We start from the raw sequence: 15607 nt of genomic DNA, 5'->3' as shown, positions 1-15607 counted from the left end.
GAGGCCAGCACTATGGTAATAACCCATGAAGGCAATACTAAAGGAAGTAGGCAGTCCGATGATCTGATATTATGTGGGCTTCTGGTCACTGGCACAGTAAAGCTTTGTTGCAACACACTTTTATAGAAAGTAATACTCTATACATACACGCCCATGACATATGTAGACAGGTATGTCAACATTCCAACTGACAAGCCTTTGTGTACAAAAGAATTAGTTTCACAGACCAAACTTTCCTTTCAACAGCATTTGTCACTGACTGTCAAGTGTTTGGAACACCACATTGGATACTTCGTTAAGAGTTGAAGAAATGAAAAGGAAACAGGAACTGCCATCTGTTTTGTTCAAAGATTCCAAGCTAAAACATGTCAAATGTTTAAAACCATTTGACATCTCACTTTTTAGGTACAACCTGATATGCCATGAGATCTGACCTCACTTGGTCCTGCCCAGCCGCGTGAACTCTTCTCTAAAAGTGGATAAAATTGCTTTCACTGAGGAGTAATGTTTCTCCAAAATGCCACGAAAACACAAAAGCCCTCCATCTGTACCAGCCTTAGTGTCGGAGACTTAAACAGGGCTCTTGTCTGTGCTAAGCAAGTCTGATCCCTACATACACAGTTTGGACAGTGACAAATGATGCATTCAGCAGAGAAAAATGAAGTCCAAAACTGCTTTCAGCATTTGTAAGGGGATCACCTTCAGCATTACCTGCTTTACCAAAGGTGCTTCATTTCATAAAAATCCACTTTTGTTTAAGCTTGTAGCTGCAAAGGAGTCTGGCCCCTGCTGTGAGATAAACATGCCTGTTCACTGGAGGGTCAGGGGAGATTTGAGACTCCAAAGGCTGGAAGATACAAAACATATTTCTTCTTTGCTTTGTTTCATCCTCCATTCAAATACTGTCATTCTTTGGTGCCCAAACTGGTTCATCACATGCGTGTCCACAAATCTGCATTTACCTTCCATTCAGGTTAAAGGACGAAGCAGCAAAAAACATGCTCCACTAATCAAATTAAAATAATGGCTAGTGATATCTTCCCCTCCAACAGAAGGATCCCTGTGACTATTGTTAATTAGATTGTCTATCAGGGAACACACAAACATGCACACACACACACACACACACATGAATAGACAAACCCTTGTTCTAATTACAATAACACCTGCATCACCTTTGCTTATTGAAGTCTAGGTCAAGGCTATGAGTTTGTCTGTGACTGGAGGTTCATACAAATGATCTTCAGCAAAGTTAGGATTTATACACCTATGTTGACTTGAACATACCATCCAGAGTAATCTAAGCTACAGCAGATGTATCGTATTTGTACCGGTGCTAATTAAGTTAATTACTTACTTAGTATGGGTGATTTACTGTTAATCTCTTTCAACTAGATAAACTAAGCTACCCAGGCAAGTAATAGGGCCACTTGATTTGCCTTTCTGAAAAAAGTTCGGTTAGTTCAGCCAATTGGACATATTCACATTTATCAAATCAGATCATTCCACCAAATCAGTTCTTATTCTATTCACAGTGCTGTTATGTGACATTCTATAAGGCTCATGGAATTTATCTGTTAAGTTTACACCTTCTTCAACTGCTCAACTAAACTGCAGACTTCAACACCCCAGAGAGAATATTCTGCCATTCCCTAGCCCTTTCCCAAATTGGCTTTTGCTAGTTCTCATCATCATCACCAGGGGCATAACTACTGCCATTTATCCATTCCCACATAGCAACTCCCCCTAGTGACTGGTGTCACCAACCACAACTTCATTTCACTTTGTTAAATGAAAGATAGAATAAATGAATAGACAGATAGAAGACATTGTCAGATTTCAGCATAGGGATACAACTACTGTGTAACCATCTACAGTGGTTTTTTTGTTGTCTGTGGAGAAACAAAAGATAATGGGACCAGACTCAGAGAGGGCTTCCTATCTGTTTCTGATTTGAGTCATCAGTAAATGGGCCAATGAATGACTCTGTGGCTCTCCGTCTTTTCAAACGCTTATTTTGAGAGAGTGAGACTTTGGAACACAACAGAGAATTATTTGTGGAAAAGCATACATGACCAAGACAGACAATGTCCACTTCTGTAATACAGTGAGTCTCACTGATGTAATAAAATATTAGAATAGGGTTCTCATCATCTTTTTGATGTTTGGAATAAAAACAGCTGATGTATTTAAATAAAAGCACAATGTACAATTATATGAGGATGAATAAAACAGTTGTGCCTTGTATTAGGTATGGTAAAAAAAAAACATAAATATGGGGAATGCAACCCCACATATAATTGGTAGCTTTTTGATTTGTTGACGTACATACACGAACACATGCACATTCACACACGCATGCACTTGCACACAAAATGACACACACACTCACACACACACACACACACACAAACACACACACACACACACACACACACACACACACACACACACACACACACACACACACACACACACACACACACACACACACACACACACACACACACACACACACACACACACACACACACTCAATCTCCAAGTATTTTATTATTACAATTAGTTTTCCAGGGCACAAAATGGCACAAGTGAGGGCTCTAATTTAATTGATGGGCAATGTATCTGGCAACACGCAAAGTCTGCCACACATGAACTTAAGCTAATTTAATAACATGAGCAAAACTCAACATGAGCACAAACAACATGGGTGGGTCAGCGCAATGTTGGGGTGTGTCCTCGCTCAGACTGGGAAGTTCTATGTATAAACGAGATCCTTCAATGCAACACCATTTTCCGTTAAACTTCTAAATGAATAAATGCTGGGCAGATCTTCTGCACTAGAAGCTCTGTCTCCTCTGGTGTACACGGCTGATCCATGGAAAGGTGTTGTTTCTTCTGTTGTAGAACAATTACTGAGCTCCGTGTGAATGTTAATATGTATGATATTCATTATTATTATTAATAGTATGATCAAATCATTGTGATTGGTTGATAAAGAATGACTTCATTGCCACATCCACTAATGACTCAACCAATGAAATTAGCAGATATAGGGATCCCTGTCTATTTTCACTGACCGGTTCCTGATGTGCAAAGAGCATCCGCACTGCTCCCTGCCCTGTGAAGTCCGAGCCCAAAGTGTATGCATACTGACCAGTGGTTCCACAGACAGACAGAGCGTTGAAGTCAAGAATACGGCTTATGTCCCACTCAGCGCTGTTCAGCGGGCTCGAGAGGCCCAGTCTAAACAGAGGACACTGTGTGGAGTGTCTGAGGCCTGCGTAAGTGGGCTTCTCTGGCAAAGCCATCAGCCTCCTCAGCTGTTGGTTGCCACTTGAAATGTTCAGGGTCTCCTCTTCAATTAAATGGCTTAGGAAGGGGAAGGGTGACCGCCATTGTAAAATGCATGTCTACAATCTAAAGTGCAGTGATTTGTACAGTTTCGGATGAGAACAGCTCATTCTGCAGTTTGGCAATGTCAGAGAGATTGCGCAAATATTTTATTATGTATTATCAAAACATTTCCGTGAAGTATTCTCTCAAGGTGCTTATCAGATTCTGAATGCTGGCGAGAGCACAATTTTTTACCATTTTTGTTTATGAAGGATGCACACATTGTATATCTGAAAATGTAATACTTCACTGAGCAGGCATACTGCTTCTGTAGCACTTCTGATATCATTGATGATGTCAAGTTATGAGATTTGTTATTCTATATTTTAAGTTATGTGGTTCTAGAATACTAATTGTCCCATGACACACACACACTCAGTATTTTCCATACTCAAAGTTTCATTATATATTGGGATATTCCTATCCTCAGCCTTTTAAAGTTTTGATTAAACATTGGACCAGTAGAGGTCATGGTCAAACTTTTCAATCTCTTGTGCAATAGGTTAAGGAAATTATAGTGTGGTATTATTTCAAAATAAGAAGTAGATTCATTTAGATTTAGATCACACATAAACAATATGTCAAGTAGCTTGAGTATATGTAAGTCCTCCAGCTGTCTGACTCTGCAATATGCCTCCAGCTCTGAATGCTCGCCCACACATACACTACATATATTCTTCTTCCACAAACTTCCACAAACTGATGACTGAAGTATTGAAACCATTCATTTAGCAGCAAATGAAAACATGTGTTTACCCACTTAACAAACCAGACACAGTTTTACTGGTATTTTCACTTCTATTGTCAGATCTCATGCAGTTGTTTGAGTCTTTTAGAGTAGGAAGTTCATCCCCAAACCTCCAGGCCTACTGTGCATTCACAGGCACTGGTATGATGTATTGGCAAACCCAAGATAAGGGGTGTGAACAAGAGACCTCAAGCATGGACAATAAACCTGAAGTACAACCTCCAATTACCACTCATTTGACTGCCTGTCACTGCCTCATGGAATCACCTTCACCTCTCACCCGCTGTGACTGACAGTGGAAATCTGCTCCCGACACCACCAGGATACTGAGCTGAACAGAAAATGTCCTTTCTCTATTTTCCAGCAAGGTGTCCAATTTTAACACTCATGTCACCTTTCAAAACGAGGCTAATGATTTCAAAAGCACAAGCTTGGCTACCAACACTGCCCTCTGTTTCTCATCTGATGCTGAATATCAGGGGAGTTATCAAGCAAGCAGCATTCCAACTAACCACACACCAGTCCAACAAAACAGACAGACAGCAAAGAGAAATTGCAGACCTTAAGTGTAGCTGTTTGATTTAAAGGAGGCTTGCATCACAGAGACTACCTGTCAGCCGCACACTGAGGTAGCTGTCTCTAAGTGCGGCGTTTTCACATCTGTAGGGGACCTGCAGTGGGATGTGTGTTTCCGCCATTAGATGAGCAAGGCACACGCCATTAAGTCACCGCTATTGGTAAACAACTTTCCACCTGAACTCCGCACCCACTATCAAGTATTTTTGGATAACTATTTATTTTTATACCCTCCATACAATTTCTAGACATGCCTGGATCCACAAACAATATATCCAACTCTTTGTCTCACATACAGTATAAAACAATTACAAGCTTTATGGCATAACGTCTGTTTACAGACTGACCTTTTCCATTTCACCATGAGCCCTGCACTATGATACATTTTTTTCGTATTTATGTAAATATTTATTGTACAATTTATGTAAAGATTAGCATGATTAGTAACATTATGTTTTACCTATATTATGATCATTTCTAAAGAGGGATATTTAATAATTGTGTTTTATGTAGAAATGATGGAAGTGTCCATTTCTTTCTTTTATGCATTTCTTAGTAATTAATTTTTATTTATGTATTTTCTTAAGCAATTTCTGTACATACATACATACATACATACATACATACATACATACATACATACATACATACATACATACATACATACATACATACATACATACATACATACATACATACATACATACATACAGTATACCACAACCACAACAACCTTACAAATGAACTACCTCCACTCCTGCTCATCAACAACAGTACCTTAGCAATATCCATTAGTTAATTGCTCTGAAATTCATTGGTTTAAGTATACTATCAATTTTCAGCATTTTCATTTCTTGCGCAATACATTGGCCTTGATGTAATAAATGAAGAGCCAGTGATGATCATTCATTAATGGCCTGGGCCTCGTTTCCCGATAACGACGTATTTTAACGGCCTACGTGGATTTTTAAGACATAGTCGACTCAGTAACACTTTCTATTTACGAGCATTTCCCGAACATCATCTTAAAGTCAGGTGCACGAGCGCAACGTGCACGAGTTCTTAAGTATATCTTAAGAGCTGTTTACGTCAGGTTAACCTGTTTACGTTAATTGCTGTGAAATTAGCTAGCCTATGTGTGCATCGAACATGCACTGTGCACTGAATTCGGGGCGGGGATAGTAACGCCGAACGACGCCCCTGGATAAGGTGTCGAGGGGGTTAAAGCGTACGTCATGCGTGACTGTATGAGCTATGAAACTAGCGATTTAAAAAAAGTTTCAATGAAGAACATGGTTGCAAATATATATGTATACAACTGTGTAGAGCACGAAACAAGACTGTCGTCATTTTTAAATTAATTATAAGCCAAAAATACTTACATGTAATGTATTTAGTATCTAGCTAGAAAGCTACCATATAAGCCAATGGAGTGGTGGCATAAGCGCTAATTGTGCCTTAAAACTACTGTTTGAAAGCTTCAGTTAAGACATACATACTCTGCATCGGTCGCGTAGCACATTTCAGATCAAACCGAGTCATTATAAACATATAAAAAGTTGTGTAGATAGCTTTATTAATGTAAAATATTCCTCACTTCAAGGAGCCATGTTTTTTTTTTAAATTCCCCTTTCTTCCGAACGACGGGCGAACGACGCCCCTGGTGGATTGCATCGCTAAGTGTGAAGTTAAGTGTGAAGTTCGCTAAGTGTGAAGTTACTACTGGTCCTGACCACACGTAGAATTCTTCTCAGCGAAAGAACAATTTAAGTGCGGCGTCGGGAAACTGCTCTGCAACGTAGGATCCCTCTTACGACCGATTTCAAGTGCTTTTTCGCGTTCAGGAAACAAGGCCCTGATTGGTTTGATCTCTCTGGCTATGAATGTGGGGTACCTCTAGAGAGCAAAGCTCCAAGCAGAGTTAGGCTGAATCCCATTTCACCCCCTACCCCTTCGTCTTTCCCCTTCCCCTCCGTTTTGCGCGTTCACGTGGAGGGGTAGTGCTATCCCAATTCACGTTAGGACAGAGGGGTAGGGACGAGGGGAAGGGCTTTCCACCCATCCAAACGGAGATTTTCCGAGGGCACACTTCAAACGAAGGGGTGAGACCGATTTCCCCCAATGCATTGCGAACCCGTGATCATTAAAGAAGAAACATCGCGCGAGTCCCTTTAAAAATGTCGGAAACAGCAGGAAAAGCATCACACAAATGAAAGTATTTTCTTTGTAATTCATGGTTTTAAAACGTGTTTGATGAAATGTTGCATTGTGTTAATAACAGCTGCAGGCGCCATGTTTGTTTATGCTATGCTATGATTGATCAGTTACCGTTTTGGGGAGTGGTCGCGGAAGGGTCAATTCGTAGGGCTAGAGTTTAAACCCCTTCGACTACCCCTACGTTATGGCTCCGTTTGAAAAAGCGAGGGCAAAGGGGTAGGGGTAAGGGTAGGGGTGGAGATTAGAAATGGGATTGGGCCTTAGATTTATCTCTTATTGCGTCCTGATTTCAAAAACATAAATGTATCGTGCAATGACGAAAGAAATGTCAATTGGTTTGTATCATTTGGACGTAATGTAGTGTTTTCCATGTAGGCTACAGCACTATTTATATTTTGTCTCTAGTTTTATAGCTGAAAGTTGGCACGTGTCTGTGCGCGCAAACGCACGAGTGTGTTTAAATGAGTCAGTGAGTGGCTATGCGTGCGTGTGTGTGTGTGTGTCTGACAAACAGAAAGAGAGAATTAAGTGCAGTGCAGTTGTACAAGCGATATGATTATTTTTTGATAGCACGAGTGTTCTATTGCATAAGAATAAATAATCCGGAGGCCTGTAAACATTATTTAAATAGTTTGAGAACCATAATCAATATATTTATACTGACAACTGAATGTAAAGAATTTCACCTGCCTAATTGTTCTATAAAAGTCACACTTCTGTATAAATTAGTGTTTTTATTTGAAAATGCATTCTCAATATGTGTTTTTGCCTTTTTATAGATGAAAACGAACAGTATGTTACACTTTTCCAGTCCGGGATCTTTCCATACCAACACTGTTTGCTGGCACTTGACAACACTGACTCCTTCAGTCCATAATGTACCGTCTAATTCCACAACGAGATGGTAGCCCACAATTATATGACTGAAATTGAATCATAAACAGCTTTAAGGTGATCTCACTTCACAAGCTAAGCATATTGACAACAGCAAGGCGAACATGGGCGGTAAGGCACACGTAATAGCCGGACATGTGCTTTAGAAATATCGGACCAAGGTAGGCTACGGTTCAAATATTTTAATCAAAATGAGATCTTAATTGGCCTTTGAACAAAACAGACTCCAGTGTGAATAATGGTTAATACTGATAGTGCACCAAAAGGGCATCCGTCCAGCCGACCTGATAGCATCACATGAGGCGCCAAGAGAGGAATGCATCATTGCCCGAGCAAATAGCCAATTCAAACATTCTCACATATGCACTTTTTGATGATCTCAGCTAGATATGCTGATTTACTTATCGCAAGCACTAATAAGGCCCCTAACACAACTCACAGGAGCAGGACAGGTGCTCATCTTCAACTTGATCTCAGGTCGCAAAGCAAAGATGAGACTTGACTACAAATGCATTTCAACACACTGTCGCCAAGTTTATATTTACAATGACTTTATTTAGCACATTTACAAGTATTTATAAAAAATATAATTAAAGCTTTTGCAAGTATTTTACATGTAATATTAATAACTTGTTCACATCGTTGAGTTGAATGCAGTCTCAATCTGTACCAGTCCGTGCGTGTTCTTGATTTCTGTACATGCAGAGGCATCTCTGCCTTTTGTCATCAAAATAACCCCAAGCAGAACAACAAATTCGCAGATTTGAATCAGTGACATAAGTTTTATGATTGCAATCTTTGATAGAAACAGGCTATACATGGAGTTTCTTACGATTCCAAAACTATCTTCCACCAACATCGTGGCATGAGGGAGGCTACAGCATCCATGCTTTGAGGTTTACATTCAGTTTTAGCCATAGTGTAGGGCCAAGTTATGGTAAGCTTGACAACAGACGGCCGAATCGATACATTCCTCCAAGACACTTGAGACACATTTTAGATAATGCTTTGACTTACTGTTCGAGATCTTGAAATGCGCGCAATTAAATGGGTGTAGGGTATTTGCGGCTTGTGACGTGTGGTAATTCCCCTTTAGCTGCTGGGGGGGTTATGATGATGAGGTAGGAAGACTGAGTCCGTGTATGCTGTTCATCGCCTCGTGCTTGCTTAGGGGACTGGGAGGTTTACGGTCTGCTGGAAAGAAGGGGCAGACAGACAAGGAGTGTGTTTAGAGAGCAAACAAGTCGTAATTCTGTCCTTCATCAAAACACTGTTCACGCAACATCACGTCCATTTTCATAAGTAATGGCCAGAAATATTTATAAATCATTAATAAGGATACCAGCTGTGTATTAGCCTTTTCTGTAGGCTAGGCTAACAAAAACATTCGGCCTGCTTGGAGTATAACCATAATCATAATTATCATTTCGATAGTGATATCAATAATAATGATAATATTTTTTGTATTAGAGAAACAAACAATAACAATAATTTTAGAGAGATGATAAATGACAACTTAAGGTCAAAAGCCCTCCCTAAAAACAGAACAAAAGGGAAAAACAGAAAGTCTGTTTAAGTGAGCCTTAAAACCCCACTGAAAAGACAGATTATTATAGTAATGAATCGAACAAAGCACATACATTCATGACTTTCCCTCTATGAACTACTAAGGTTGTCTCTGAAGTTTTATATCGGTATTAATTAACACCAGATTATATGCACACGTCATGCCAAAACAATGCAATGCTGTTATACAACTACATCAGAGGAGATGCTATGTTTGACTGAAAGCTACTAACCTAACACAAACTCGGCATGATGCAAATTACTATACGGCACCACTCATCATGGCATCATAGAGACAAACCTTTTTTGAAACTGGACATTGAATAAGCCTATAGGATTTTTCTAAATGTTACCTTTAAGACATGTCATGGAGTCTTGGAGTGTTTTGGTCTCAATCTTAAACGTTTCTAAGAAATAATTTATACTGACTAATATATTTTTTAATGAAGACACTGTTTCTGTCTTTTGTTTTGACAAGAAATGGTAAAACAAACGTATGGTTATATTGCAAGACAAAAAAAAAAACATTTTCGACAAAGTCTTCATTATACATTTTAAAATCTCATTTGGAAGTAATCAACCACAATTAGGCATAGGCCTACCATCTCGCGCTGCATGTTTGAATGCCATTTGCGAATGGATGTCACCCGCGTGCATCGTCATAGCACTGTTTGGGTGCGACAGGTTCGTGCTCTGGGTTTGCCAGTGATGTGCGGGAGTGACATAGCTGCCCGCTGGACCACTATAAACACCGTACTGGTTTGAGGGAGAGTATGCGCACGCAGGTACGTAACTGGACAATGATGATGAAGTCTGTGAAAAAAACACACACACACTAAGAAAATAGAGTAAAGAAGACAGACAAATAATGATAAATGATGGTTATTCTTTGTTTATCAAAAAGTAACCAACGCTGACGTATTGAGAGGAATGTAGGCTACAATGGCACCTCCACTCTGGAAAAACATTTGCATTTTGCACAGCCAAGTAGGCTTCACTGGGGATAAATCTAATGTTTTTTTTGTGCAGAGAATGCCCCTTCATCATTTTGAAAAACGTTTTAAACTAACTGCCATTTGTACGGTGTTCTATGTTCATATGTTTTAATAAGGACTTTTACCTGAGGATATTTTATGTCTGTGTCGACAGCTGATTTGTCTATTCCGTTCACCCCATGAGCGGTGGAAAACGTCCCTCTGTTGACACCTCCCCAGTCTTCCATTTTTTGTGGATAACCCTCTGCAGCGAGGGCTGGTTGGAAAACAAAAATATTACAGGCTACATCCATACCAGCAGAGCATAAACGAGCTGTGAAATAGTTTGGCAACAAAACCTCCAAAATAAGATTCATTGTTAGAAATATGCCGTGATATTAGACGTCTATGTAACAAAAATACTTTAAGAGAGATACATCGTAAAAATATCCTGTGCTACAAAGTCAGAGGCCTAACAACCCCACAAATAACATTTTATCAATGTTATACATATTTATGTACACAAAGATAATTTAAATGACCTTCAATTATCTTTGTGTACATAAATATGTATTACATGGTGTATTATATAATTATAAATAATACACCATATATTTGATAATATAAAAGGAAAACATAAAATATGAATTATAATTATATATTACAAATATAATTTTGATAGCTATTTAGGCTACATTGCATAGCCTACTGGTCTGCCATTGCCTTAAACAATGTAAAAGTTGAGAAGTTCAGCGTACAAAAATATCAAAATATCAAATGTTATAGTAGCCAAAATAATCAATAATAACACAATAATAAAATATCAGAAAGTATAATGTTCTTTGTTGTCAGGGTATCAAATATAAACATCTAGGCCAATACCATGTTATCCAACTACTACACACTTCCAGGAAATTGTTTGTTTTTGTCGATAAACAGCCCATCTCGATTAATCTATTTCATTTTACACTGACTACGAAGTGTTTTTCCAATTCAAATACGACCTTAGATATTTTAGAAACTACAGTATGAGTTACCTTATTAGGTTGAGGGCCTACATGAAAAAAAGCTACTTGCTTTATGTTGCATTTCACACCAAAGGTTTCTGTACAAACATCGAGGAATTACTTACAATAAAATCTATTATGGACAATTTTTTAAAACGAACAATATGTGAAAGCCATAGCTGATCAAAAATAAGATTAATTATTCGTGTTGGAATTACCGACCTGCGGGATCCATGAAGGCTCTAATACCAAGGATATTGCTGACGGTGTGCGCCGAGGGCCAGGCCCGTGATAGGCCCGTGACAGACACACCAGGGTTGCCCATTTTGGTCCCAGTGGGTGACATTGCGTTTGGATATGAATAGGGATAGATATGATTGTATGCAATTCCTTGCTGGGGCTGTTGCTTGCAGGACTCATACTGGTTCGGCTGGGACAGAGTTCCAATCTTGTTCCGTAAAATCCTACTAATGGAGCTGACTGATGGTACGTTGTATTTGTCACAAACTGCGTCCGCTAGAAGTCTGTCTCGAATTTCCCAAGCAAAGATCCCTGGGTCATTCTGCTTGTATTCCCTTATGTTTTTCACCACGTTCGGCGTAGTAACCCGTGGCTTGCTCCCACCGATAGCACCGGGTAAAATTGACCCGGTTTCGTTGTACCTTGCTAGAATCTTGCTCACACAGCCATGAGAGACGCGGAGTTGTCTACTAATGTCACAGGGTCGTATCCCGAGCTGGGCCAACTCCACTATCCGTAGCCTTATAGCATTGGGCAGCGGACGACCATTGACAAACACCCCGCCAAGTTGGTTCACCTCCCCATACGTTTGCTCTGTAAGAAAGAAAACTCATTACTTGCACTGTATATGCTCAAAAACAGCGGGAGAACATGAAGTCTTTCCATGCCGTCACTATTTAAAGTTATGAGGAAAATGGCGATCCAATGTAAGCAGCTCTATTATTTAGTCCCCGTTGGCTACAGCAAATAGACAACACTTACCTCGCCCCTCATATTGATTGTAATATGACAATTAGAATCGGAAAAGCATGATAGGCTATATACCCAACTATAGACAAGATACAGCTTACACGCAGACACTCATCACATGCATATATAGTATGACACAATTCAGACTCAATTCTGTTTTCCTGAATATTTGTTTCCAGTAGCTTTTTGTATCCGTGCAAAGACACCACACAGTTTTGACTATATTCGTGGTCGACTTTACGGTTATATCTGGCGTTATGCAGGCGTGTAAAACATGCTCTGCCGCTATCATCTTCCTGCCAGTGAAGCATGCAGACGTGAAGAGTGGCTCACCCATTTGCCCGTGGTTTTGTGATGCTTTCCTTGAAATAGCTACTCTTCAATGGCTGAACGCACTGTTTCTGTCGATTGCACCGGGGTGAAGCGAGGAAGTTAACAAGAAAATTACGGAGTCACCAAGTTTTTCTCTCGAAGCTGCGGTCCCACGCCCCACGACAAGATGTGGGGATAAACTATTGTGAACACTGGGACTGGAGTGATCTTCATCCGTTAAAGACAAATTTGTCTTATCCCGGAGTCTGGAGTTTGCTCAGATTAATTTGAGGCGTCCTCCACGTCAATCGAGCTGGCTACGCTACGCGCATTGGTTTGATCTCATTGGTCCGTCAGTCTCCGGATAGGCTGCCCCGCCAATGCGCCATCCGGTCTGTACAGTTTAACCTCTGGGTAATCCAATTTGGTAAGTGAGATGGGTCCGATACTTTGCTCCAATGTATACCTGCACATACAGAGAAAAGTGGTCTTATTTAAAACGAATTGCGAATAGACAAGTTTTAAACCGAATGTTAAAATACAGGGGAGTTTGGCGACTGCAGTTCAGTTTAAGCCAAACACACTTACAGTTTATGTCCAAAATCACTTGGATACCTGTAGCCTACTTTAAAAAGTATTTTGTTATGCTGTAAGGTAGGCTATATAACTCCGTGACGCTTCGACTGAAACATTGGGTACAAATAAATGGGTAAAAGAGTAGCCTATAGCCTATATATATAGCCATAATTTAGTTACGGCATACATAGAGCAGACATAACCTTGCCCATATATCCTTTTAAAAAGCATTAAAATAAATGACATACATAGATGGTATACATGAACACAAAAACAGTAACAAATGTGTCATATGCCTTCCTGGTGAGAACTTGTGCCATGAATTTTCGTTGCCGGATTAAAGTGATGTAGTGAAAAGTCAGGTTGAACGGCAGGGTCATTTACCCTCTGCCTAGAAAAGGCTCCTGCGTTGACTGTCACTTACTGATGAATTTCGTTGAAGTATGATCATAATTCCGGCGTGATTGACCGGGTTGTGGAGGGAACGGACCTGACCACCACAGGTTGCACATGACAGTCAATTGCATATTAGGATGGAGTGTTCGCGTGGATGGGGTCGCGAGGTCAGTGATGCACGGCTAATGCAGTGCTAATAGTGGTACAGTCAGAATGGACAAACCAGTTTGAAGAAGTGTTTCATTTGTACTAAATCCGGGCCTGCTGTATTCAATACCTATGATGCTTAGTACAGCTGTAACTATATAGGCTATCGACTAAATTCCAAAGGCTGACTTTATCACAACATGTTCTCGGTGTTTCCTGTGTAAATAAAGAAGGTTTAGTTTACTGGCTCGCAAAATGTCTCTTGTTAAACTTAACAGTCGACCCGACAGTAACAAGGAACAGTGTCACTATCTTCTCTGATGAGACCAGTTCGCAAGTCTGAAGGCAAGCCACACATGGAAAACATCACTTCGGGTCACGCGTAGCGACATAGGCTACAATAATTAAAAATCAGAAGTTAAATTAAGCCCTGTTTTCTTTCTTCTGGGATTCTGCCATCATAGGCCCTGGCCCCAATATTGGAGAGGAAGAGGCGGAGATGTGGCCTACCTCAGTTTGATAGGCTACACATTCTCTTTCAGTCAGTCCACTTTTACTTTATCAATGGAATATTGTCTATGGAAATGTATCCATTTTTGACACAAAGATGTGCGTTTGAACCCCCGGTCTCATTCAAGAAGAACCGAACACACTCGGTTGTGGTCGAGGGTAAAGTGTTGCCCTCTTCTGGGAAAAGGAGGTAGTGGAGATTTCCACCATTATGTGTTCGACCGAAGTAGAAACATATGACACCGAGTCACCGGAGAAAAATCCTATTTTCTAGAATGTATAACTTCCATAATGATCGTGGCAATCGGAGCAAATTCGGCGGATGATAAGGTATGGAAGCTTGCATGGTTATTTTTATGATGTGAGGTAGCAGTGAGAATGCACAGGCTGTATGCCGTTACAACACCTCAAACCTGGGCATGGAGTGTCAATCTATTATGTTTGACAGTCGCCGTAAAGTAAAATGTAATGGATGCAGTGGCTGTTTTGAATGAAATGCAGTTACTTGAGTTTAAACAGAGTCGATGAAAGCAGCATCAGTTTATTACTATATGTGCAATGATGCTCATTCACAGTGTGTTCTTGTTTCTTGGGTGGAATACGCAAGAGGGAGAACATTTAAGGGGTGAAGTTGTTGTCCTCTCAAAATAAAACTACGCTGTTTTAATGAAATATGGAATGTGAGGTATTTTCAGTAAACAGTAGTATGACTGCACAAATGTTTTCTTAAAACCATTATTTTTAATTAGCCTCTAAGGAAAACGCTAGGTCACCAGCCAGACAAAGGTGAAAATAGTGCATTGTCGAAATACTTTAACATTTGAATGTTTTTCAACAGTCCTTCGAGTGAGATTTGTTACTGTCCAATTTTATTACACAGTTTTTAATTTGTCCTCAAAACCAATTAACCTTAATCCTCGATATTTGAAAAGAATACAAAATGATGTTTTCACTTGCGAAATTGAACTTAAATTAAACTGTCCTCCCTCGCGTGCATTTATTTGCATGTAGTTTAGGATTTAATTTAATACAAAATGACACAAGTAGGCTACTGGTACTTTTTCATAGAGGTATAGCCATTACACCTAGGATAGATCATACATTAAATTGGGCTATGGATTCGTTGAACATCAATTGAAAACGCCACCCTAGACAGAGAAGGCGCTCATTCAGTCATTTCAATTCAGTAATCGCTGTTGTGCTCACCAGTCAGCCGTCCATATTGTTAATCAATGCTGTGAATGAAACTGAAAATGCGGAAATAAAAAGTCTATTGTGACTAGGCTATATTGTGTTCA

At 39.8% G+C, this 15607-nt stretch overlaps 1 protein-coding gene across 1 annotated transcript; it reads right to left on the bottom strand.

Moving 5' to 3' along the window:
- Positions 1 to 8939: 8939 nt before the first annotated feature.
- Positions 8940 to 12705, bottom strand: pax1a (paired box 1a; the record flags this gene model as incomplete). The annotated part of the gene is made up of 5 exons (XM_080849691.1): positions 8940 to 9025; positions 10000 to 10210; positions 10518 to 10648; positions 11601 to 12212; positions 12702 to 12705. The coding sequence occupies 5 exons, from the start codon at positions 12703 to 12705 to the stop codon at positions 8940 to 8942; spliced, it is 1044 nt and encodes a 347-aa protein (XP_080705817.1).
- Between the last annotated feature and the right edge of the window lie 2902 nt (positions 12706 to 15607).

Source organism: Sprattus sprattus (genome assembly GCF_963457725.1).
Source record: "Sprattus sprattus genome assembly, chromosome: 13".
In the NCBI taxonomy this organism is placed as follows: Eukaryota; Metazoa; Chordata; class Actinopteri; order Clupeiformes; family Clupeidae; genus Sprattus; species Sprattus sprattus.
Note: the sequence above shows the minus strand (reverse complement) of the source record. Positions and strands in the feature narration are given on the sequence as shown.